Here is a 27,003-nt window from a genome sequence, read left to right as displayed (position 1 = left end):
ACTTGTCTTATAATAAGTTTGTAGACATGGATAATCGTCGGAATTCTGATCACCTTGGGAAATTTGAAGTCGTCCTCTTCAACAACAAGTCCTTTTCTTGTCCATGAAAGCCTTAGGTTACAACCAAGAAATAGTAGATCTGCTTCTTTGTAAAAACACGCCGAAATCGATCTGATAGCTCTTCGTCGCTGTTTTCGTTAGAGAATTGATGTATGTGGAAGCATTTTGGCTGAGCAAGATTGTCTTAGGAACTGGCAATACTTGTAACAAAATGTGAGAGATTCATTGTTGCACTAGCTTCAAAAAACATTTAAGATAAAGCACATGCATGGAAAGGAAAAACAAGTCCGCAACACAGATACGTATTATTTTTCTGACTGGGTTCGATGATCCATCATTTCTAGATCAAAGATTGATTTTGATCTTCTTTTTAAAGAATTATAGAGGTTAATAATCTCCCATCTAAACAATTATCTCGGTCACATGCATGCTAGGGGACCATCTGCACAAAATGCTCATACCAAGAACCTCTTCCATGGAAAGAGGAAGACTAATCACTTGGCCCAGACAGACATAATTGGAGCCCGCTGACTTGATTTGTGTAAAGCAATCATTGTGCAAGGTAGTTCCAAGTCAAATTGTTTGATGAACTGTTCATTATTAGATCATTAACTTATTCTATCTTTTCGTTAGTTGGGGTGTGTTGCACTGATCATTACCTGCTACAGTTCATGTTATATGTCGTGGTTAATGATATTGATAGAATGATGATGAATGAAAATAGTAGTTTAGTGTCTTCTCCATGTATCTTCTTTATGAGCTACTGAGATCTATCACTTTCTGAATTATTCTCCACCAATATCACGTCCATCTCATTTTGTTCTTGAGACACAAAACATTGCATATCCATGGGGCCATAAGCATTGAAGAAGAAGATGATGATGGGGAAACTCTTGCGCTTGGCCACCAGCAACCATGTGGACTCGGAGTTCAATTTGGACGATCAAAGTCTCTATGCTTTCGCAGCAACTGCTGACCAAGAAATCAAACTTAACAGCACCAGAGAGGCCCCTTTCTTCTCTTTCTTTGTCTTGCTTCCTTTCCAGATTCAAACTAAGAGCTTGTCAATGGCGATCCAATCGAGCAGTTGAGTAACTGTCACAAGCAGACATTAGAAAAGCTCTTTGATCAATGAGAACTTGACGTGCTGCAAGTGTTGTGCTCATGCATCACATGCATGCTTTAGGTTGTCAACTCTGTTATGATCATGGAAGAACTACATTATATAGTACTTTTGAGATCTACACCTCGTTGATTGGCTGGAGACATGCATGGGATGATGCTCACTGTTCTGTGTCTCGTGACACCCGGGCAGATCCATTAGATTACAGGAATCAGTTCCTGTGGGAGCGCCGCCATCCATTGACCTAAAAGCTCCCATGCATCATGTGCTGGTCCTCACAAAGACGACGACGATGATGATGATGATGATGATGATATATACACAATTTACAATAAGACTGGTTTTGCATCATACTTGGCTATAGCAGACTCCCAACAAATCTCTTCAAAATATTAACATGCAATCAAATGAGATAGGGTTGTCACTGGAAGTTGAGCAGTAGTCATGCTGATAGATACATGCGTACATAAATACTACAGAGATCCAGTACTATAAGAGCCGTCCTTCACACGGATCTAAAACTACCATATGAGGATGATTTTTCGACGCTAATGTCAAACCAGCCGGAAGAAATAATCAAGTTGGAGAGAGATAAGGACCACAGTTAGATAAAACCCTTCCCAGAAGTCATTGTTTGATGAATTATTTGATGTACTTGATGCTTCTACACTCTCTTTCCGCACACAATATTTCGTTCTATGTCGAAAAAGCGAAAAAAAGAAACATAATAATACTTGAGCCTTTCATTGATTCAAATGGAACGATCAACAAGGAGATGTAAGCTGGTTCTTGGACAGATCTGTGAACATCCATGCGTGGTCTTCTCCAAAGACCTGCTGCCAATTAGTGTGCGGTAGTTGTCAGCATTCAATGGTGACTGTTTGGCTTATCAGTAGTAGTTTTTTTAATGAGGACACAGATCTAATTAATGGAACTGTTTACCTTATCCAATGATCTGTCTTATCCCATGATCTGTCACCCACCTTTCGTCCATTCATTCATTGCATCAATGACGTAAGAAACCATGGTGGCTAAGTAGTAGGCCAAGCTAACCCTAGAACAACAGCAGTGATTTATTGATAGTTATTTAGCCAGTCAACTGCTTCATGTTGTAAGCAAAGTTAATGATGTGTTGGACAAGCTAACCAATTCATTTACTCCAAAATTTGGCTTAGCCTGGTGTTCTATAGGTGATTAAGAACAGGAGACTGACATAAAACTCATGTCTTATAAAATTGACCAGAAAATAGGAGCAGGTAATCCATGTTGAGAGACAATATTTTTTGCAATACAAATGTTTTTAGTACAGTAACAATATTAACTAAGTAAATCCTGAGTGATCATTTAGATTGCCAACATATCTGGCTCTAATAGACTTTTGTTGCTTTTTACAATAGTGCAGATTATTTGATTTTCCATGATCTTAATAGATTTGCTGAAGTCTATGGTCATATTAAGCCTGACTTCTAGATTGTAAACAAAATTATAGATGATGACTTCCTACCCAACAACAATCATGAATTCCTTGTCCTACTGTCTCATTGAACTTTGATTTGGATCTAATTGCAAGGCAAGTTCAACATCCAGGAGAATGCCTAATTTTCAATCTCTATCTTTCTTCAATGTCCCCCAAAAAGACAAAACATGATTATGTCAAGGCTAAGTCACATCTTTTGATGGTGTTCTTTTACTTCTTCAGCATCAAGCCATTTCAATTTCTGAGGTGAGGTAGGCAATCAGCAGCAAAATCTTAATGAGGCCAATGGAATAGTTCATTATGTTACCTTACACGTCTCCCAAACTTAATTAATTTTCTCCGAAATGAATTCTTCTATTTGTTTAATTGGAATGTAAAAGAAAGTCCAAATCCATCATAGGTATTCAAAGTTAATGCAGCCAAGATACAATCAAAGTTCCATGTCCATCCTCTCCTGTCACTTTATTGCAGATGTGGAAGTCGAGTGGCCTTATTGAAACACAGGGAAGCCTCCAAACTGCAACTATCATACTGAAGTAGGTCAATGCCTTTCATCAAGTGCTGGTCATTCCAACATCAACTGCGAAAAATTGAAGGCAATAGACAGAAGAAATTACCAAGTAAGATTTACACATCATGTTCTTTATTTGTTTGCTGGTTTAATCGGGTCAATGTCGTGTTCATCACTAAGATGGCATTTTCAACTATCTACACCCAGGAAGTCTACTGTCATGAGTTGTTCATCACAAAGAGACAGGTTTAGTGATGCCATCATCTATCCTCACAGTCAACGTTTTGGTTTTCCTTCACATCTTAGGTGTACTTTGCAAGCATCCTATCAAGGAAGAATCACATATATATAGTTGACAACCACAGACATGCAAGCAATATCAACTCAACTGACCACCCTCAGACAAAACACAACCACTCTAATATTCGATTATGACACTTCAAAATGCCACATTTATTCAAGTAAAATCATGGTCTAATTTATTATGTGATTGCCAACTTGTGACCCAAAACTCATAGTTCTCCACGGCATTGGTACTAACTTAGATGACAATTATACAGATCAAGAGTAAAAAACAAATAGAACTATACGTATGTACAATTTGTCTTTGTAGAAACTTGGGTGAAGAATAAACTAGTGATTTTGTTGTACTTGTAGAATTATCAACTTTGACAACCTACTGGATCGATTACTGTATTGTCTACTCAATTAGCAGACTTAGTCGTCTTCTGAGCTCATGGCCTATGAACTTGTCAATGGGAATGGAAGAAAAAGAAATCGACACTTGGTCTAATAAAAAGACAAGGGGATTGTGGAACTAAGATTGACAACACCTACCCACCGATTTGAATCAGATGATGAATGAACTTGACAGCTCTTAGCAATTTGTTTAGGACTAAAGGATCAGACATGTCCTAGTTACTGGGAATCACTTAGGACTTGTGTATATAAAGCCACTGGCATGAATCTTTATGAAGATAGAGCAGTTGAGGATCAGCTGACCTCAAATCCTTGGTGTTCAAACACCAGTCATTGTATATCATACTTAGTATAATGGAATAGATTTATGTGATTTCCTCGGTCTGTTAAGCAAGAGTAGTGATTGATATAACAATTATGATAATGGTCAGAGACAAAGGCAATCAATAAAACATTTCAATAAGAAATAATCACTTGTATTTTCTACAGCTTATGACATAGTTGCATTTAGGTTGATCATATCCGTCTTGGCAATATTCAAACCGATTAATGTTTTATGTCTGCAAAAAAGGAAAAACGAAAAAAAATTTGTGACTCAAATCATATTTAGATGGTTGAAGTTATGACTCGCCCTTGAAGTAATCACAAATAGGCTATAATTGCAAGTTGGTTCCAACTACACAGTGATGATTTCTATCAGCAAATTTGATTCTTCTTTATTGAGTTGTGATGAAATTACATAAGAAACTGAATTTTCGTTCTTTGATAAATGCAAAATACAAATTTGTGCTTGCAACGAGCCATTGTTTGTATCGATGAATCAAATATTTTCCATATACATCAAGCATCACTGTGATTCATTAACTACATAAATAGACACAAAATATTTAATTTAAAAATATGATAATATAATCATCAAGCCATCATAAATTTAATTTTTCTTATTTTAAATATGAGATTAAATTGAGATGTTATAATTTTTCTCGTTTAAAGACGTCACGTCCTCATTAAGATTCTTACATAATTTAATATCAAAGTTAAATCCAATAGTGACTTTATACCATGATGTGTCTTTATTATTATTATTATTATTAGTATTATTATTATTATATATATATATATATATATATATATATATATATATATATATATATATATATATATATATATATATATATATAATCTTTTTTCACTTTGGATCTTTTACCATACCCAATAATAAATTGACTTCGTCCTATTAACTTGGTAGGCCTATATCATGGCCCATAATATCTAAGCCCAACTTGGTGATAGTATACTCGCTAGACTCTTACAAATTAATTGAACTCTTACTATTTTGGGTCTAAAATTAAACTTGATTATCATCTAATGATCTTTACGGGCATTAATTGTCATTTGCTAGTTTTGGAGGCAAAAAAACATGTAAATGGAGTGAAGAACTTGTTAGAAAACCTATACATAAATCAATAATTATTCTTTGGATATGTGAAATCACAAATTTCTCTCCATATGTTTATTTCATACATTCCTTACCTTTCATGTGTGTTCATAGATCAAAGATGCAATCACTAATGTTGTAATTTAACCCATGTGAACCACGCAAATTACCCAACAAGACTTCAGTGTAAAATGTTCAAATTACCTTTCCATTTGTGGAGATTTAACAGTGTCTTATAAAATAAGTACAGAAATTTTTACTTGAATTATAAATATGTATATATATATATATATGTATATATGTATATATATACATGTATATAATATATACATATATATATACATATACATATACATATACATATATATATATACATATATATATATATACATATATATATATATACATATATATATATATATATACACAAGGTTCGCCATACCGTACCGTACCGACGTTTCAACCCGGGCTCGGTACTGGTACGGTATACCACTCGGTACACCTAGGTGTACCGAGCGATACACCCAGGTGTACCGAGTGATACACTCACGTGTACCGAGCACTGCACACTGCTACAGTGTTACTGTACACTGCTACAGTGTTCGGTACGGTACGAGGCGATCCGCGTACCGTTGGCCTGTCGGACCGGTATGTACCGCCCGTACCGGGCGGTACAGCAAACCTTGTATATACATATATATATATACATATATATACATATATACATATATACATATATATATATATACATATATATATATATACATATATATGTATATATATATACATATATATATGATTAGGTTGTGAGATATAGTTGTAGGAGATGCATGTGGAAATATGAACATGTGTTATTGCATAAATATAGAAATAAATATGTCGACAATAACGAGTAACCAAAACTGGTCTTCGTAATCGCAAATGATCGAAACACATGATCAATGGCGAAATCTCCTGGCAACTCCACCACTGTCTACATGTGGCTCTCTTCTCTTGTCCCTCTCGACTCCTCCAGCACATACATGATCTTTGTTGCTCCCTCACCCTATTCCAATGGAGCTCCCACCTGCAGGTGGTTAACATGGCTGGTTGGGAACACAGGGGCGAGAGCCGGCGAAGCGTGTGAGCCTGGTCACGAAACTTCCCGGCTTGGCCTTGATGAGATCCGCGTAGGGCTTGGTAATTGGAGCTCCTGACTCCACGAAGAATGCTCCGTTCGCCATCAGGTCACCCTCAGATCTCCATGACCACTGCTTCCATACTGGCTCTGGTGAGTACTCCCTCTTGGTCACCTACACACAGTAAGTTGAATGTGAATATATATATTCGGTAGAAGTTGAGAGAAGATTAGGAGGGTGGAAGTATTTGTTTACCTCCTTGGCGAAAAGCGTGGGTGGAGCAATGAATCGGTTCCCTTGGCTGAGGATGGTAGGGTGTTGGCTACCGCCGACGGCATACATCATCCAGTGGGTGTAGTCATTGTTCACCACATGGACGAAACCCCACCGGCATCTGCTGCGAAGAAGAGATCGTCATGCATCCAAGTAGAATGTGAAGGAGGAGGAGGAGGAGGAGGTCAGTGTATAACCTTGGCATTCTCTGAACAAGCCCTTTCCCGAAGTGGTTGAAAGCAACCGTGATCTGCATTATTGCATCTCCCGAGAATGCATCGCTAGCACCGAACAACATCACCTGAACAATGTTTCATAGTTGGTCATCGTCCTCTGAGCAATAGAACGCAGAGGGGATTATATCACCGAGTTTTAACCTACGTCGTTGTGTTGGGTGAAGTGGCTATTGGAGATGGTGATGGCGGTGGAGCCTTCGATGGCATCGATGAGCCCGTCCATGCAGTTGGACATGGAGACGTGGTCGATCCAGATGTTGCTAGCGCCGAAGATGGATATGCCGTCGCCGTCGCTCCGGGTCCGCAGGCCGTAGTGCTCCTCGGAATCCCGGATCATGCCGCCATTGCCGGCCTTGATGTCGTGGATGCGGATGTTGTGGACGATGACATTGTGTACGAACTGGATGGTGAGGCCGGCGCCGTACGCGATCTGGACGTTCGCCCCCCGGCCATCGATGGTCTTGTTGCTGTTGATGATGAGCTCCTCGGTGAGGCGGATGAGCATGTCATGGGCGAAGACGATCCAGAGAGGCCTGTCTTGGATGACAGCATGGCGGAGTGTGCCATTCCGAGGGTTGACGAGGTCGACATCGGACGAGTCGGTGACGACATAGAAGTCCCCGTTCTTCCCTCCGGTGGCGTGGCGGCCGAAGCCCTTGGCGCAGGTGGCCAGCCTCTTGCGGTGGTGAACCCAGTTCGATTGGCACCTGAAGCACCGATCGATGGGGTTCGTCGCCTGGCATGCACCGTCCTCGTTCCTCATCTTGCCGCGAAGGCCCCTCCTGGTGCTGTTACTCGCCAGGTCCCTGCAGCCATTACCAAGATTACTCAGAACAAGGGAAGGCATCGAAGGTTGATCGAATTCACGTAGTTTTCTGTGGTCATCCATGGTCATGTACAAACAGACTACGCGGCACACCTCATGACCGCCTCATTGAAATGATGGGTCACAGACTCAGGGTTGGGGTTGTAGGCATTGTTGGCGTGGGAACGCGCTAGCGCAGCCTTCTTCTGCCAGTACTCGTCGTAGTCGGCGATGTGAGCACTGGTGAAGGCGGCGGAAGCCAGGAAGAGGAGGGAGAAGAAGAAGAACCGCGGCTTGTACTCCATCGTAAAGCCTATCGTCGTCTTCTTCTTCTTCCCTCCCCCGTATATGATAGCTAAATATTTTTCGTGGGTGGAGTATCAGGCAGACCGAGACAGAACAAATGACCAGAATGATAGTGATTATAAGGATAGGGTCATTTGTCCTCCCGGCCTGTGATGAGGGTTTGGAGTGTTGGAGAGGTAATATAGAAGGAGGAGAGTGGAGAGAAAGGAGGGGAGCCACAGCCTTGATGTGCATGCATGCTCCGAGAGAGGAGGAGGAGCAGGCCGTTCGCGTGAGTTACATCCATCAGTTTTGAGCGAATGTAGGATCAGCATTTGAGGAGTTCAACTATGTTTTGAGGGGCTATCCTTAAAATACTTGCTGATCCTGATAATAAAGTCCTCGTTATGTCACAATAAAGGTTAATTTCACTACCTCTTGGCTAGATGGACTTCCGAGATCTCACTGCACCAACCCATCCAATTGCTGTCAAGCCTACAGCACGTAAACCCCTATGTTGCTCCCTGAGTTTGTCCTCATCAACGTGCACGGTACGACCAGAAATCTGACGCTGCTGCTGAGAATATGTGGAATGAGAATTACGACGTGGATTGCCATGCAACTATACAAGGAGGAATGAGAATCACACACCACGCCTCCTCCAATCGCATCATGACAATGGACAATCCACTTCATCACTTGTACGCCCACATCAATTGTTGACTCGACAGTCACTACGCACGAGACTGCCACCGAAGCACTTCCACGAAGTGGGGGCCGGCTTTGTGGTTCCAAGACTGAACGCGAACCCTGTCTTGGTGTGTAGGAGCGATCGTCTGTCCCACGGGACAAGCCGACACGGTGGTCCGCGTGACCGTGAAACGTGTTGCGCTGGGGTTCGATGGCCCACCCCGCACGTGAAGCATGCGATTCGATGGGCTACCAACACGTGTACACGTAACTTTGACCCACCAACACGTGCCTTCTTTTTATGGAGAGAAAAGAATTATGGCCACGTCGGAAGGCAGAGTTGACGTTCTTCGGACTCCAAGTGAACTTGCAGCAGCATTTGGTCTATTCTTCGTTTCGTGGTCGTTCTCATGTTCATGTAGAGCGTGTATTGTGGTTCTTGTCTTCTGGATACATCTTGAGCAAGATGATCTAAATCTCTCTCTCTCTCTCTCTCTCTCTCTCTCTCTCTCTCTCAGAGGGCACCATCACCAAACACTCAATCGCCACCACAATCCGTCACTTCCGGATCAACATCAAAGCGGTGATCAGAATCCTTCTGCTGCGGTGCAGACTGCTGTGGCAGCCAGGGCTATGCCTTTACTGCTTTCCACCACCTCCCGTCAAAGAAGAAATAGCAACCACAAACGAATGCAATTTTTACTGCTGCTGTTCAAGGATAGATCACTCTTTACTCTGGTATGGACCAAAAGTAGCAACCATTACAGTATCTGCAAATGATTCGAGGAAGAGAAATGCGAATACAGATGAAGTGCTATTATATGAGATGTGGCTTGTCGCCTGAAAAGCTTTTTATTTGCCGAGAGTTCACCACTCGAGAGCAAGAAAAACGAAGACAGGATGAAGAAGACACAGGAATTTGATCATGGATGATGTGGAAGCTCTAATCAGGGCCAGAACCACAAGGCTTGATCCTCCACCTGGAACTCATTGCTGCATGAATGGCGCTCGGGCCTGAGGAAGCCACAACAACCCACGACTTGAGATTGGTTGGAGTATCCACCATCGTCGACATGCTGAGGGCTCTCCGACTCTAACACAGCGCTGTTAGCAGAGCTGAAGTCTTCTTGCTTGCAGAGCATGACCTGAGCATCTATTCCTGGTTGCAGCTTGTCAGGGCAGATCCTTAGTTGGAACGATTCCCAGCTGCTGCTATCCTTCTCTTCTCGGAGAAGCTTGCTAGTGAGAAGCACCACCTGACGCATGGAAACCCAGATCAATAAGAGCACACACACTGTGTGGATTTCATCCGCTGATCGTGGCATCCGACTGCAAAGAAAAAGACTTGTTTTGATGGATGTATCACCTCAGCCTGGAGTTTCTCATTCTCCTTGAGCAGGTTATCATGATCAAGCTTGAGGGAGTCGTAGCTGGACTTCAGGGATTCATACCCCTTCTCAAGCTGCTTTGCCTTCCACCGTGCACGGCGGTTCTGGAACCATATGGCGACCTGTCTAGGTTTCAGGCCGAGGTCCTTGGCGAGTTGAAGTTTCCTCTCCGGCTCAAGCTTGTTCTCAACCTCGAAGTTCTTCTCCAGGAACTCGACTTGGTCGGCCGTCAGCCGCCTTTTCTTCCCCGGCCGCTGAGGGTACTCGTCCAAGTCATCATCAGCAGTTTCCTCCAGCCCAAACTTGAGACTGTTCCCATGACTGCCATCGGAATTCACCATGAATTGCGACCCTGAAGCAGAATGTACGGTGATCATGATCTGGGAAAACATTACACGCAACTTGTAGTGCAAGGATAAACTGTGTGCTCCAAAGAGTGCAATCACGACTAAAGGATACGAGCAATGTTCCTCGATGGATGATACCGACATAAACAAGAAAGCTAAAACTTGAAGATGTGTCATAAATTGACAGTCGAGAAAAAGTCAAAGCTTTTCATGCAAGCAACTGCTCTAAGATGGAAGCAAAAAACCATAAACAAGGGAAGAAAGGAAACAAGATAAGAAAGCTACCAACCGGCAATACTTTCAAGTATCTAAGATGGTTCTACAGATGATCCTAAAATGTTTCTATAGAGGATTCAACATAATCAAATTTGGGAATCTCAAGATTATATATATATAAACATTTTAGAAAATAGCCAAATGAAGAAAAAGGAACAAATAGAGGAAAAGATACTGCTTTCTTGGCAAAGTTGTAATGCCTCTTAAAAGGAGAAGTGATGCCCAGAAACAGAGGAAACAGAATCGAAGAAGAAAAAGAGACAATTACCAGGACATCCACCGGCAAAGGATCCCGGAGCAAGCAACGCCTCGATGGCATTGGTGCAAATCCCATCGGTGGTGAACAAGACTGCCATACCGGAACTCTCATCAATCCTTCCTTCCATCATCTGTCGTATCTAAAAAGGATTTCTTTTTCTCTGTTGAGATGCTCACTTCCAAATCACTACATGAATTCTCTGCATTGAGTAACGGAAGATGCTGGTGATCACCACAGCCGAGACTTGAGGAGGACTCTGGGGAAGAGGGTCACTCAAGCGCATCTCTTTCTATCCCTTGGATGAGAAAAGAAGGGGAGGATGAAATGGAAGGAACAAACAAGGAGCGACGAGTCCCAGAATTTTCTACCGGCGCTGACAGATAACTTTACAACATCATAAATCAAACAGAAGAAGAAGAAGAAGAAGAAGAAGATTTTGATGATCGACTTTGATTTAGGTACTTGTATTCCTGTTTCTCTTATCCTCCATGACTGTGAAGGGGTTTGATGGCGTTATATAGGGAAGCATAGGGACCTGCTCGCTCTCCTATCTCTTTGTCCAGAAATAAGAAAGCTTGTGGATTATAATGACCGTAGCACCCTCCACCTTTCTCCCTTCTCTTCACACCGAAGGAAAAAAGAAGAGAAGATCCAAAGCGTTCTCCTGTGCAGGAAATTTCTGGTGTCATGCAGCGCAATTAGCACATAAGTTTCTACTTGGATTGGTTGTATTCTCCACATACATCTCGCCATATGCGAATGCAGACATGCATCGTATTCTCTTTTAGGACCACAATCATAAAGAGATGACTTCTCAATGATTTAGAATAAATAAGAAAAGAAAGAGCAGAACAAACCATCATGTGATATTTGCAAATTACCTATTCTTTCTAATCTAGAAATGCCTTGAATGAGCAGAACAAACCATCATTTCTTACTACGAGGAAGAAATGTAGATGTTCCGAAGCGTAAGAAGAGGTGTCATGAACTAAAGAGAAGATACTCGAAATGAAGTAAATTGTTGTGCAGAAAAGGCATCATCAAGCACTGAAAATGGTGGATTAATTAGAGCCCTGTCTTCTAAATTTTTAGTGTTCATCCAACTCAAAAGACAGGGGATCATTTGATCATCAGATAGATACATGAAGCAACTTGACAGTTGAATTCTAAGCTTCAACAAAAGAATCCGATGTTTGCAGGATCAGGTGATCCTTAACTATGCCTCTGATTTCTAACTCTGAATTCAACACAGAATGATTGCAGATGAACTTCGGATGCTCATTGCATGGGAAGCTGAGTGGCTGACCACTGTCAAGAATTGACTGATTCCTACGACTTGTGAAGGCCTTTCATGGTATGAAACAAACTACGAAACCACAACAAGTTTTCGGGGATCACTTGTTGTTTGTCACAATGAGCTGCTTCTTTGATGTTTCTTTGATCGATCTTAAGCTCAATTTATCCACAAGATGTTCATGCTTCGAAGACCTTGTGCTGCAAGAAAACAAGCATCCTAATGGCATGGCTTACCCATCTTTATTGGTATCCAAAGCCATGATGAAGCTGAGAGGATAACCAAGCCCTCTCACATGCAGCTCATCCTTTACCGAAGACACTTCCAGCAGTGTTCCCACATGGAGCTAAATTCTTGGCAATACACGACCTGCTCGCATCATAAGCCACAAGAGCTGAGCTGCTTCTCGTGGCAGAGAACAGTGACGCATCCTCATGATCTGTTGTTGCACCAAAGGACCATAGTAAGTACACAAAGATGGAGATGGCAGCATTTTGGGGCGTGAGGTGAACGAGAGCTCCACGACCCAGCCATGGCATGGCGTCCCTTTCAGGGAATGGATGCAAAGAATCCGAAAGGGTTGGGGAGGGGGGAGGGGGGGCAAAGAATCGTGGGCCGGGGGGGCCCACGAGAGAGATAAGTCGTGGCATGGTGTGTCACTTCTGTTACGGTGGGCCCCCCCCCCCCCCCCCCCCCCCGCCTCCCGCCGATGTCATGATGACGATGATGCCTTTTGGGTCCACGTAAACCGGTGGGGAGTTCTTTGATTTTTTCTAGCTGCGAAGACTTGAGATGTTGGATCACAGTTAGTCATCCAATCCATTTACATCTAATTATAATACTGGTTAATCGGATCTGGGAAGTGTGTCGACAAATAATTAATATGGGAAATATATGCAAGACGAATAAGGATCATTTGCTAGCTAATCAGATAAAAAAAACAAATATGCGATGAAATTTATAGATATTGTGGAAAAGATAATTAAATTATTTTATTCCTTAGTCAAGTGGGTGATGATGCTGCCCGTCGAAGACCATCAGCGAGTAAACCACTGATGAATCGATGTATCGATCATACATCGATAGACAGATTTATCGATCCCAACACATTGAGTTTCAACCTTCTCCTCATTCACTGTTGACTTTGTGTTATATCTCGGTTTTCTCCGTCCACAGCACTGTTTCCACCGTCCACACACAGCAACTGCAGCTTTTCGCACATTTATCACTTCTTCAGGCTTGCGTGTCCTTCATGGATGATGTTTTACTCGACAGTCATATAAATGTACACAAGGACCACCAAATCCTAGTGACACCCATTGAGAACGCCACCAACTCCAGTTGACTACCACTTAAAGCACACAGTATACTGCGTTACCAGCTACATGACCAGAACCGAACGAAAGACGAATGTGAGAAAAGGAAGCAGAGAAACCCAAGCATGCAAACAAAAAGATCCATAAAAGCATTAGTAATACGAAGGAGAAACTCGAATCATCAGAAAAAGACATTTCAGGACACTATTAATAACTAGGTTTTGCACTGCTAAACGAAACTGCATAGTGGCTTGCAGAGCTTAACCAGATTTGAGACTTGAAGACAGAAGTTGATACCCATTAGGAGCAAACACAGTTACTGTTCCTACAAGGCCACGTTTGTACCAAACAGAGAGAATCTGACATTGCAAGGGAGCGACGAAGATGAACATACAAGTCCTGGAATCAGAAGGACGATGCTAAATAACCCATAGAGTCCTTTCATCAGGGCCTGAGGACCAAGGCCAGCCCAACCTTAGCACCCTTCTCAATGGCTTTTGAGTCCATCTCCCCAGAGATGGTGAAGAATGATTTCGGCCTCCACTCATGTTGGATCAGTGCACTAGCTTTGCCATAATTGTTGAGGCGAGCCTTGACAATGGTAAGGGGGTCCAGGGCATGTTGAGTCCCAAAGGTTAGGCTGTTCTCGTTGGTCGAGAAATTGTGAGTTAGCTCTGCCCCAACTGCAGTACTGGATAATGGGCTCACCAGGTGGTAATATGAGGCATTTATGCTGTCTCCCTTGTCATTTCTACATCAAAATTCTGAATCAGCAAGTAAGAACCCAGATAACATCTTTTGTTTGGTTTCACAATAGTACTAGCTAAGAAGAGTACAGGACAACATTACACATTCCTCTAGCATGTCATAGTAAGATTGGGAAATAGCTTCCATATCCACAAAGAAGGATGAACAATTTCGGATATACTTACACAGTTAATGAGGCAATAAGATCAGCATTGATGACACTCAACCCTCCATTACACTTGATGAAGTTTCCTGTTGCAGTATCAAATGACACATCAGCTCCGACAGAGTAGACATTAGTTCCAACCACTCCAGAAAGGTTGACAATAGGGTTGGCAGTCAATCCAACAGCAGCAGTTACACCCACATAATCATGCAGGTATTGCAGCTCAACCTACAAAAACATCAAAGATAGAAAAGCATGATGCATAACAAGCATACAGCATTAATAAATATGATATTTTCCTACCAACAAAAAATTAAATGGATATCTACCTTTCCCAACTGCTGATCCGGTATGATAAAATTGAAAATTGATCTCAACCCAGGTGTTGCAAGTTCATCAACTGTGACAGTTGTAAGAATCTGGCAGGTGAAAGAAAAAGCATGAGTAGTAGTAAGTTCAGTCTCAACTTCAAGGTTCCATATACTAGCAATATACCTTGCAACTTCCACATAGAATAAAATGGCAGGATTAACAAATTTATGTCCACCATGATATCAATCATATACCTAGTTAGGTCATGTTTCCAACACGATGACAGAGTGATTAATATGTGACAGAAAATAGGAAGAAAACTAGATTAACAAAAATGGAAATTTTTGAAGCATAGAATACGAAGCTACAGCTTACCTTAGAGTCTGAAGTGGCTTTAACATCAAAACTGATATTTTTATTCTTCAGCTGAGACTGAAGCTCACCGAAGATCAGTTCATTTTTCTTTGTGCCTGATGCAGAGATAGCCTACAAAGACAAGAGTATAAAAATCATATTTTTTTCTGTGTATTTAGGCAGTAAATAAGTTAACTTAGGCACAACAGAGTGGTAAATAAGTGCAGTAACCAAGTTAACATGTGCCATCGGTTCATCTCAACATCTATTAGAAATCCAAAAAAAGCAACTACAAATTGTGCATCTAGACACTCCAATGGAAGGTCAATAAAATCGTATTGTTCTCTGTGTATTTCTTGTTAAATTGTACTATCTAATCATTTTAAAACCAAGAATGAAAATCTAATGGAATAAGTCAAATAGAACCATAAATCGAACAGAGCATACACCATCTTTGAAACTGCTGCAGACATTATTTTGAAACACCATAGTTCAGAAATAAATGCAAAAGACAATGGAGAATCATGGAAGTTCACAATCCAATTCTATACATTGTCTTTCAAGATAAAGAGTGCAATTCCCACATATCAAACACAGGGCACCAAGATTTCTGTTACAAGGAACAGAAAACTTGTAAATTTTACTGATGGAGTATGAAGCAGTGTAATTTAACATTACCAACAAGAGATATTACAGTCTTTCATTGAGTTAAGTAGAAGGGAAGCTTTCATGCATATCCAGTGCAAAGCCACTAAATATCAGATACGTACTCAAAATTTCAAGTATAGTTTGGATTTTGGCCATCTAAGATATGCGCCAGTGCAGAGCCCTGGAACCCCATAACAATCATGGCGTAGTTTGCTTTTCTGCCATCTCTGTGTTTTTTCCTTGCAACCCTTAGAATTGAGAAAGTAGCAAATATCTGTGTCCGGGTAAGAATGCTCCGTTTGTGATCTAGGCATAAGAATTTAGGATCATCGAAATAGTCTTTCTACTTGTAAGAGGAAGGTTGTGTATACTGATGCTTCCCAGATCTTGCATCAATGGAGTCAAGCATCACTCAAGAGTTAGCTAGTTCAAGACGACAATGAGATGGGAAGCAGAGCTCAATTGAGGTGTTCTCATGACTCAAAACAAGGTTTGCATAGTAAATCACTGGATTCTAAAGCGATGCATCCAGTGAATTAAGGTCTAGGAAGGTTTGCAAACACAAGGAAAAGGCAAGAGGATGTGATCAATTCACGAAATTTGAGATCAGGGTCTTGGAAGGATTGGGTCTGATCAGATTTTGGGGCGCGTCAATGACGAGTTAGATAAAAAATAAAACCAGGTTAGACGAGCTCAAGCTACATCAGGTTGGCCAAGTGGGCTGGGTTGGCTTATCATGGTCATTTGCTAAGTTGGCCACGTCTATGATCCTGATTAAAGTCTAACCCAGCCCATTAGTCGTGGTTACCCAACCAACACTACTAACTAACCGTTGTCATAGATAGTGGATATTTTAAAGTATTTTTCAAATCCAATAATCTAAGAGGATGTTTGGGAATACATTTGAAATGTGCACTGAGGGTTCAATACACATCTCAAATGTAATTTAATGTTTGATAAGTTTTTTTCAAATTACATTTGGCTTGGATGTTATATTACAAACGTTGAAATGCTAATGCTAGCATTTCCACATTTATGGGATGCCAATATAATTTTTTAAATTTTCAAAAACTTTATAATATTATTTAAAATAACAAAATTACCAATATGAATTAGTGAGAAACTAACATGATTTATGTCTTTTAAAAGGTGAAATTTTATTTATTATTTTCAAAAGTTATTTTATATATATTTATATGATTATAGTTTTTATTTATTATATATCTAGGTTAGATGAAATTTTTTGTAAGATTACATGCATTCATTTATTTATTTACTTATTAATTGAAATAAATAAATAAATATATATATATATATTCACTTTTGAATAAATATTCAAAATTTTAGAAGGATATATTTGTCACACAATATTTAATGAACTTTTGAAATACAATTTTACCAAATAACACTCAATTCAATGTGCATTTAAAATGCAGCTTTCATCTATTTTTTACCAAGCACTCAAAGCATTTCATAATTTCACATTCACTCAAGCTCCCTTTTCCTAAAGCAGTCCTACTCTTCAGTATGCAGTTTCTTAAATTAACATCATCATTTGGCGATTTCGAGTCTTACGTGAAAACAGCAAAAGCAGGTGAAAAGAACAAACATGCAAGCAAAGGGACGAATGTGCACCAAACAATTCACCCAATATATATATATATATATATATATATATATATATCACCCACTTCCTTAGCAAAGCGTATACAAGAGGTTAATTCATGAAAAATAACATCATACAGATGAAGTGCTGGTGTTGCAAGATTTCCGCCCAAAGTTCTCTTATATTTGTTTTAAGCTCGGAATCTAAACCTAGATAGACAACTCTACAAGCATATTGCTATTCCGCTGCAATTTAAGTCTAGATGCTGGACAAACAATCTCAAAGAATAAGAAAAAAAGACTTCAACCATAAGATAAGATACACGCAAGAACAGGAGCACCAAGGAGAATCAACCAACCCCAAAGTTTGTGCAAGTGTTTCAAGGTATTTATAGAAAGATTATATTCTTTATGATTCAAATGAATTAAAACATCCGCTCAATCCATTCAAAAATTGACGTCTGTCACCCATTACAACGAGAACATCAATCAAAAGCGAACCAAACCCAAACTCACTGAATCTAGAGCGATGAGAACCTAAGGTACTTCAAGAACAACCACAAACGGAACAATAAGAGGCGGAATCAAAAGAGCAACTCACGATTCCATTCAAAGTGTAGGTGGTCAGAGTGAACTTCTGGTCGGTCTGGTAGTCTTTGTAAAGAAGATCTGCATCCAAAACAAATCAAAGAAATCAGCAAAAAAAAATGCAGAAAAAAGAAAGAAATGGGATTGAAAGGAACCACGAATTCCTTAGACGACGAGTACCTCTCGCCTTTTTGCCGATATCGGAGTACAATCCTGGACCCATCGCTTCCTCGCCCCCAAATCGCACCAAAAGGAGGAGAGAAGCTCTCGATCTCTGTCGAGTGTGAGGTGAGAGAGGCAACGGAAATTGTTCTGCGCTTTTCCTCTCCTCGTCTTGGGGAACAAAACATGGATAATCTTGACCGTCCGATGATAGCGGTTGTTGGATGGATCTCTGATCGCAGCGTTCGATCGTCTTTGAACGGTTGTGATCGAAGTTCTATGATTAGGGAGCAAAAAAGCGGTGTGGTGTCGGGAGTTTGCCACATGGCGTCGCAAGCGATAGAACACGTGGTTATTTATGAGTTCTTTTTTTGAATTTGAAAATATCAGGAAAGTAATTTTCTAGTTCTTTAACATTTTCCAAAAATATAAAACCTAAATTTCGTTGTGAAATTATCAGATTTGGAATTAATATTAACTTCTAGTATTAAAACCATCAACTATTCTAATGAATTATATAGAGAACTCGAAGGATGTTGGTTATATGATCCCGAGAGTGCTAACAATGTAGAAATATAGGAATATTAATTCTTTAGTCGAAGTTAATTTAATTATTCTGATATGACCGAGAGAGTGTTAAGATAATTTCGAGAGTTTGAGTCATATATAATCTAAAATTTTAAGTTTTTTAATTGAATTTACATTTAACCTAATATATGTCGATCTTGATTATCTTGACTCAAATTAATTATTATTTTTATATTTCTGGCACGCTTGAGATTATCTTAAATATTTAAGATCATCTCAAGCGTGCCAGAAATATAAGAATAACATATATTAAGTTAGAGGATCACTCAATATCTTTAGGTTTTAGATCAAGTTTGATATCTATAACTCAATTCTTTTTACCTTTTATATTATGGATCAAACTTAGTATATATAATTTGATTCTTTTGATCTTTATGGATGTGGGATTATTAATATTATTTTTTTCAATCTCTTAATGAGCCATGATGATTTGATTTCTAATGTGTTTGCTTGAAAGTACTACAAACGATGAAGGCAAAGAAAGTCATCAGATACAGGAAAGATCAATTTCTGCTTGATGGATCATGGAGAACTGTGGTGTGATGAGAAGGAAGTCAACTCCAGGGCAGAACCTGATACTGCTCGGGGATGCTGGAGTTGATTGTGATGGAAGCAGAGAAGGTGGAAAGACAACTCGAAATCACTCTGTTCCTGCTGGATTGAAAGAATGATGGCTGACTTAAACTGTGGAAGAAGTACAAATATGGTTGACTTGTTTACAGACGTGTGATGGAGTCAACGCCAGAATGAAATCTGGTAGTGTTATGAGATGCTGGAGTCTCTGCTGTGGTGGATGTATAGAAATTTCTTTCTGCAGTTATGGACTGTAATTATTTTCTTTGGACTCACAAAGATAGACTAGAAATCTGAGTCAGAAAACACTATATGGCACAGTTGGGAGGATTGCACGTTCTTTCTATTTAAATGTATCTCGGCCAGAAACACACACACAAAAAAACATACTCATTAGAAATATTTGATATATACAGTAAATGAAAATAAATAAGGGGCGCTTGCAATTATACTACATGATGAATACACAGCATAGGAGGGATGAGCAACCATCACATGTATAAAGGTGGTATAAACATACAGTTCACTCGGATCCTAATAGTTCAGGCTTCATCAACCAGTACTGCTGAAACCTCTGCCTTGCATACTCCATGTACTCAAAGTCGATCTCATTAACATGTTCCTGCAGGTGACCCCGATTTATTGTTATCGTCTCACCCAATCAGTGTCTGACAACAGCAAACATAATAAAAGATGAAAGCCTACCGATATAACTCCCCATAGACCCCAAAGGAGATGACTGGCAAGAGCATATTTCTCAATAGCCTGCAGCATTTTCTCAACCTCCGTATCTTTCAATGGTTCACCTACAGCAATGACAATTATTTATATGAGTATTCAAGATGAGATGCGTGAAACAATAATAATAATAATAATAATAATAATAACATGTCAAAAGATGACAATTCATTTATGTTATATAAATTTGTGGATGACTTAAGCTGCTCAATATAATAAGGATGCTGACATTTTTGCGTTCAATGAATTTACACTTTCCCAGATACACCAAAGTATCAAATGATTGACATTGTAGAATTGCATCATTTTTCACTAATTTTCCCTAAGATCACAAAGGAGTTGACAAGATAATAGTCTACATTTTCACTAATTTTCCCTAAGATCACAAAGGAGTTGACAAGATAATAGTCATCTCTAACGAGGTTCCAAGAAATGAACATCTAGAACACAGCCCAGCAATTACGTAAAACTAGATGCTTGTCCATCATGTCCACTGGCCCCATGATATGCCACCAGCTCAACTAAATGCTGACTTCAAACAAAATGACCAATGGATGATGGCCAGTGTTATTTTACTCAGACCCTTCCATTCAACTTCGCCACAACTAAAAATGTCATAGTTTTTTCAATTTATATTGAATGTCTGGGAATTATACAAATGTTCCTATTCACTCATCGATGAATTTTCTGACCGATCAGGATTGACAGCAATTCATGTCGATTAAAGTATGATTTTGAATATGGAAGGTCCGTAGAGAGTTGTATTATCTTGATTCCAGACAGATTACCTGAAGTTGTTAGATATATCTGAATAAATCTTTTGCGCTCCACCACATCTGTTGCCAAATAAATAATATTATTGAAGTTGGAGTACTACATGCTAGAAATTTTTATAATGTACTCAGAAATATCTTAACAATCACCAACCTGGGTACTTATTGAAATCCAAAATGTGAGGCGTTTCCGTATGATAATTAGCAGCCATCTCGCAAAAATGATTGGCAAGATCATATACAATGGGGTTAAAACTTGCATACTCATAGTCCTGCAACAAAAAGAGGAATGAGAAAGATGATCTGGAATAAGTCAAATTCTGGGAATGCCTGCTTCAGGTATGCAGTAAAGAGCCAACAAAGATCATGGTTCATAATGCCAAAAAAATTTGGAGCAGCCCTGAAAATGCACCGCTGTGCCACTGAAGTCAAGATTAAAGTGCAAATGGACCAATAAAGCCAGATCACATCATCATATGAAAGCCGAGCTTCTATACCTTTTTATACAAATGCAAAAAAATTTGAACAGCCAGTGAGACATATAAAATGCCAAAGACTTCAAATAACCAATGAATACTTCTAAATTCCCTTCCAACAACTACTATGCTCTATGACTGAAACAAAATTGAAACAAAATGCAAGGAGCAAACCACTATTTCAACCTAAACTGCTATGCTCTATGACTGCTTATAAATGTAGGAGTAATTTTTCATCGCTTATACCCTCTTAGCTCATGTAATCTTGTGTGACATCCTTCTACATAGGATCAAAATGTCCCTGGAGATACAACCATTTAGCAGAGGATTCCCAAATGTACTCATCATAATCTCAAAACACCATCAAGATCAGGTTAAACTTACAATGATAGTCACTTGCCTAGACTCCTCATCCATCATGATATTGCCATATTGAAGATCATTGTGGCAAAAGCCAGTACTCTGATCTTCTGTTGACAATATGTTTTCCAGAGTAGCTATTTCCTCATAAAGTGTATCCAACTGAAATTCTTTAACTTCTTCAAAGGGGCATAATATGAGGGCTTGTCCAAGCCAATTTCTGACAGCAACATAAGTAATATGAGCTATAACTTGAATGTCCAAACTATAGTTTGAAGATCATTAAGTAATTAACATATACCTTAATCTTTCCCATAAGAAAACCATTCTTGGACCAGGCATGTCAAGATTATGGAACTCCTTCAACTTTGATGCTATGAGGGCAGATACTTCAGGGTCACGAAGGTCAGCTGCGGAGAGAGTCTGAAATACCAAAAGCAGCGGAACAAGTAACTACAGAAAATTTATACTTGTGTGACCTGTCCATTATGGCTAATGTGCTGAACTCATATTCTGGAAAACAAAAGAAAATTGAAAAAAATGTGGATGATTTTTCCAGTTCTGAAAATGGTACGAGTAATACAGCTGGGTCTGTAGTCTCATTGAGCTTCTAAATATGGGACAATCAGATCTTGCATTATATTGACAATCCACTGGACTTGCAGGCAAAAAGAACCCAACTGTGTCGTTTTCATATCTTACAAAAAGGGATACATGATGGAGCATAGCATTAAAGCACATTCCCTCATATAGATATAAGGTATATAGCACAATCCACAAGCAAATAATGGAACTAATAGAAAAAGGAACACCGAATTGATGCTACCAGGTAAGCAGTAGATGCTTCCAAATTTCTCCAGGCAGCATTAAAGCACATTCCCTCAAGGAAAATAAAAGATCTAATTCATTAATTTCATGAAAAAAAAAACAGCTTCATAGAATTGTACTTCTAAGATATTCATCTTTGTTGGTCTACAACAAACTTGGGCGATATATCTCAGCAACCATCAAATGAAAGAAGAAGGACCTAATAAATAATGATGTGCGGAATAAGATTTAAATGCTACCAGAAAACCTTTAGCAGAACAGAGATTATCAATTAAAACGATGCAGCATTTCATAAACAACGACAACGATAGGTTTGGAGGTGAAAAGAAGGGGACTTTTTAGTGGAATAGAGACATACACGAGCATTGATGAACTCCTCGACTCGGCCGGTGGCGAAACGCCCAAGAAGCAGCGGCCCTTGGCCGTGCCGCGACATGCACTCGAACGTCCGGATCTCAGCCTCCCGATCGAAGAAGACGTCCACCCCCTCGCCATATATCCGAACCAGCACCTTCCGTGAGACGCCGTCCTTGGACAAGGTGGGCCAGTTGATCTGGTACACCTCGTTCGTCATCGCCCCCTTGAGGTGCACCACCTCCAACGCCTCAGAATCCGCAACGTCGCCCCATTCCGACGCCAAATCGTAGAGAATCCTCTTGGCCTCCTTGGGGATCCGCTCCGCGGCCTCCATTGGCTCAGCGGTCTCGGTGACTACCATCTTCGCCAAATAGCCACGAAAAAACTAGAGGGAAATGAAGAAACAACCCGACTCTTTGGCTACAACCGGAAGGGATCCAAAAGTTCCGTCAGAAAGAGTGAAGTTTTGACTAATACCGGAAAGAATCCAAAATTCTATCGCAAAGCAAATCGAAAGTGCATTAGAAATCGAATCTTTTGGGGTTTTCGAGTGAAAAAGGAAAAGAAAGGGCAGGGAAAACAAAGATTTTTCCTCACTTACAAACCCAAAATAGCGGATGGCGGATTGGAACACAGGAAAAGGAATCCAACGGAGAAGTTTTGCAAGAAAGAAACGGAGAGAGAGAGAGAGAGAGAGAGAGAGAGAGAGAGATGGACGGAGGAACAACGGAAGGCCCGCCGAGAATACCGACGGAGGCACGAGTGGGATCGAGGCGGTCGGCAGCCGGAAACGGAGCAGCGGGCGTCGCAGAAACCCTGTTCTGATCCGAGATTAAGTATTTTATTACGAGTGACGCCAAAAACTCGCCTGAGGTGGGACCCATCCATCATCGTGTTACTTATGTGTATGCATGTGGATAGTTCAATTCTGTGTACGCAGTACGAACCTGAACAGCAAGTTACCGCCATCAAAATGATGCATCATTAGTTTGAAGTATAATATCATTTTGCTTAGATTTAAAATGATTTGCAAGCAACCGTTTTAACTCCCAATTTCCCATATATTACAGAACGAAACATCTTTAATTATCCGGTTGTTGTGACTATGATTAGCAATGAATTGTTTAAAACAGGGATAAATATGTTGCATGATTTTGGATGGATATAATATTATTATAATTATTGTTCCTAATATATTATCTATTGGTATCCTCAATATTATAAAGTTTGTTATTGAAAAATGTAGTCAATTTTATACGTTGCTTTGCAATATTATTTGTATGAAACTAACTATTGTTGAAATTTTCTATATTATGAAATCAATAAAGTTTATATGAGACTTTTCTTATACAAATTTTTTTATATTTTAAAAATTGTATATATATTTTAAAAATATTTGTTTTCTATATAATTATGTTAATATGTAAATCTTGATCTTTAGTCAGTTGTGACTATCTCCATAATTTTATGGGTACCAAAAAAGTAGATGGACACATTCTAAGGACGATGTCAAAAGAAATGCTAAAGTTGATCATTCTAATGATGCCTCTCTCTCTCTCAACGAATGATAAGCACTAGTTGTAGAGATCCTATCTATCGCTTGGAGTAAAGACTCAAATCCAAAAATCATCACAGGAAAAAAATCGAAAATTGAATCTTTTTAATCCTCTTGACCAACAATGGATGAAAACAAAAGTTGAGATCATATAGCATCTATTTAGAAAATGAAAACAGATGCTTTTGACTAATAATTCAAAAACCTCATATTAACAAAAATTGATCATATAAAAAATAAAGAGGTTTTCTATCCATGAGGCCTCCCGGGTACTAATTAAAGAGACGGATCTAACATCCTTCCTAAAGTTCAATTTAATATTAAAAATAAGAGAGCAAATATTTTTCTAATTAGAAGAGGAAAACATAGGCTTACGGTTGGTCCAAGGATGAACATCTTCATATTTTGTTTTAAGAATCCTAATTGGAGTTCTATTATCATTGTTTAGAAGGTGAAATAGTAAATTTTATCTCTAACAATACTTAGGTCTTTGACTTAAAATCTCCTATCTCTTTTTGTTTAATGATATACTTTCAATTTATCAAATTTAGACTTCTTGAATTAAAAAAATTAGCCCAAAAAAGCTTTATAAGATAGTAAATAGTAGTAGAATTGATTACTTTTTGCATAATAGTAATAGTACTTGGATATAGTTAGAAAATCTAAAATTTATAAGATAGTAAATAGTAATAGAATTGATGACTGAGTTAATTAAAATAAACTTTCAAGCGAGATAGAAGATTTTTTTTGCCAATTTTTAATTTTAAGAAGAGCTTTATCCATAAGAGATTATTGAAGAGGAATAATAAGTCGTTTATGAGAGACAAATAAACTAAGGTGTGGTCAATATCTTGATACCCAACAATGAACATATTTTATGCTTGATTTAGGGGTCACAATGTATAATTCAGATTACTTTATATAAGTTAGAATAGGTTTTAAAGTACTTGTAAAGGTAATCAAAATATCATCCATAAAAGAAAGTACGAAATTTTGATACATTTAATATTGAAAGGGATAATATCATTATTATTAACTTTATCCTCAAGTAGCGTAGATAAGACTTATTATACCCAAATGAAAAGATACGGTGAGAGAGGGTCGTATTATCTAATACTATGGTTATTTCTAAATTACTTAGAGGCATAGCCATTGCGAAGACAAGCAAAAGAGGGTGAGTAAATCCTGCTTAAATCTATTTTACAAAGGTAGATGGGAATCCCATAAGAGTGTTTTGGAAATGACCAACTAGAAAATACTATTAAAAGTCAGATCTTAGTTAAGAATAATAAGGGGTTTGTTGCCCTTACTGTTAGCCATAGAATGGGCTAGCTCATTGGCAATATGGATATTATTATAGATATTGTAGCCGAGACAAAAAAAAATCATTGATTAAGTTGTTAAGATAAGGCTTCTATGTTAACAATAACTTTGATAAAGATTTTTATAAATAATATTACAAAGTGCTATAAGTCTATAATCTTTACTTTTAAAATAATTACTATTTTTAATGATGAAAACTAAGTGAGTTTTCCCCCATCCAGGAGGAAGAAAGCCAATATGGTGGAATCCTTAAAGGCATGGAAGAGGATTTCTTTGATTGTATTCTACAAACCCTTAAAAATTTCATATATATATATATATATATATCAGGGCTTGGGCTTTTATCGAAGCCTATGTTAAAGACTATAGAATTAATTTCTTCAAGCAAAAACTCACAAATAAGTCTTCTATGAATAAAATTAGAGATATTATTCAGTACATGGATTTAGTTTCAAACCTATGTGAGAGAAAAATAAGGGATCAAACTTTAGGGGTCCATATACTAATAGGCAAAGCTGATCATAATTTCTTAGTTATTGATAATGATCTCACCACTAGCAAGAGAAATAAAAGGGGTAAAATTAACATTTTTTTTCAAAGTTGAATAGATCAATAAAAAAGTTTTATGTTTCTATCCCCATCCCCTAACCACAGAATTTTGGCCTTAAACCACCAATAGAGGTGATCCTTCCTAGTAAGGGCCACAAACTTGTTATGGAGAAATTGCAGGTGCAATATTCTTCCTCACTAAGAGGATAAGATGACTCCTTTTCCTCAATACAATACAGGTGATGGAGTGCTAGTTTCAACAATATAATGCTTAAGGTTGCCACCTTCCTTCTATGTACTCTTAATCAGGAGAAAATGAAGTCTAAACAAGCTTTGGGAAATAGATATCATAGGGGTAATCGTAAGTTTAGGCTTAGCCCAAGCATTGGAGATCAAGGTTTTGACCCGAGTGATTTCTTTCTAACGAGTCTTGAAACAAAAGATTTTTTTAATGAGGTTTGTGAGCCATATTTTGATTGACACAAATAATGAGAGAAGAATGGTTTGAGATAATTTTCGGGAGATATCGAACAAAGGAATTAGAAATCCAAGTGAAATTAACATAGACTTTATTTAGGTAGACAAATATTTTGGATTTATTAAATCTTTTACTTGTCAAAGTAAACGGAGTATCTGTAAAACTCAAATCAATGAGCTCCGAATAAAAAACAATCATAAAAAATTAAAATCGAATTGCTCAACCAGA

At 38.8% G+C, this 27,003-nt stretch overlaps 4 protein-coding genes across 5 annotated transcripts; all 4 read right to left on the bottom strand.

The window, feature by feature from the left end:
• Window positions 1-6,354: 6,354 nt before the first annotated feature.
• LOC135678502 (pectate lyase-like) lies at window positions 6,355-8,186 on the bottom strand. The gene is made up of 5 exons (XM_065191396.1): window positions 7,855-8,186; window positions 7,081-7,741; window positions 6,897-7,000; window positions 6,682-6,820; window positions 6,355-6,600 (listed from the first exon to the last, which is right to left on the bottom strand). Exons 1-5 carry the CDS (start codon window positions 8,043-8,045, stop codon window positions 6,385-6,387), a joined length of 1,311 nt encoding a protein of 436 aa, XP_065047468.1. The 5' UTR covers window positions 8,046-8,186; the 3' UTR covers window positions 6,355-6,384.
• A 1,235-nt stretch (window positions 8,187-9,421) lies between these two features.
• LOC103991198 (homeobox-leucine zipper protein HAT5-like) lies at window positions 9,422-11,652 on the bottom strand. The gene is made up of 3 exons (XM_009410556.3): window positions 10,995-11,652; window positions 10,082-10,455; window positions 9,422-9,971 (listed from the first exon to the last, which is right to left on the bottom strand). The coding sequence occupies exons 1-3, from the start codon at window positions 11,113-11,115 to the stop codon at window positions 9,663-9,665; spliced, it is 804 nt and encodes a 267-aa protein (XP_009408831.2). The 5' UTR covers window positions 11,116-11,652; the 3' UTR covers window positions 9,422-9,662.
• Window positions 11,653-13,776: 2,124 nt separating this feature from the next.
• Window positions 13,777-18,349, bottom strand: LOC135678501 (mitochondrial outer membrane protein porin 1-like). The gene is made up of 6 exons (XM_065191395.1): window positions 18,196-18,349; window positions 18,029-18,096; window positions 15,196-15,306; window positions 14,838-14,927; window positions 14,528-14,736; window positions 13,777-14,346 (listed from the first exon to the last, which is right to left on the bottom strand). Exons 1-6 carry the CDS (start codon window positions 18,236-18,238, stop codon window positions 14,040-14,042), a joined length of 828 nt encoding a protein of 275 aa, XP_065047467.1. The 5' UTR covers window positions 18,239-18,349; the 3' UTR covers window positions 13,777-14,039.
• Window positions 18,350-19,709: 1,360 nt separating this feature from the next.
• LOC135582664 (probable choline kinase 2) lies at window positions 19,710-23,684 on the bottom strand. Of its 2 annotated transcripts, none has more exons than XM_065191394.1 (7): window positions 22,872-23,684; window positions 21,987-22,108; window positions 21,710-21,905; window positions 21,004-21,121; window positions 20,865-20,912; window positions 20,044-20,144; window positions 19,710-19,960 (listed from the first exon to the last, which is right to left on the bottom strand). In XM_065191394.1, the coding sequence occupies exons 1-7, from the start codon at window positions 23,229-23,231 to the stop codon at window positions 19,862-19,864; spliced, it is 1,044 nt and encodes a 347-aa protein (XP_065047466.1). In that variant the 5' UTR covers window positions 23,232-23,684; the 3' UTR covers window positions 19,710-19,861. The 2 variants fall into 2 exon arrangements, 1 of the variants encoding a protein (XP_065047466.1); XR_010514976.1 differs by having other exon boundaries at window positions 19,924-19,960; window positions 21,726-21,905.
• Window positions 23,685-27,003: the final 3,319 nt, after the last annotated feature.

Source organism: Musa acuminata, chromosome BXJ1-7, assembly GCF_036884655.1.
Source record: "Musa acuminata AAA Group cultivar baxijiao chromosome BXJ1-7, Cavendish_Baxijiao_AAA, whole genome shotgun sequence".
NCBI lineage: Eukaryota > Viridiplantae > Streptophyta > Magnoliopsida > Zingiberales > Musaceae > Musa > Musa acuminata.
Note: the sequence above shows the minus strand (reverse complement) of the source record. Positions and strands in the feature narration are given on the sequence as shown.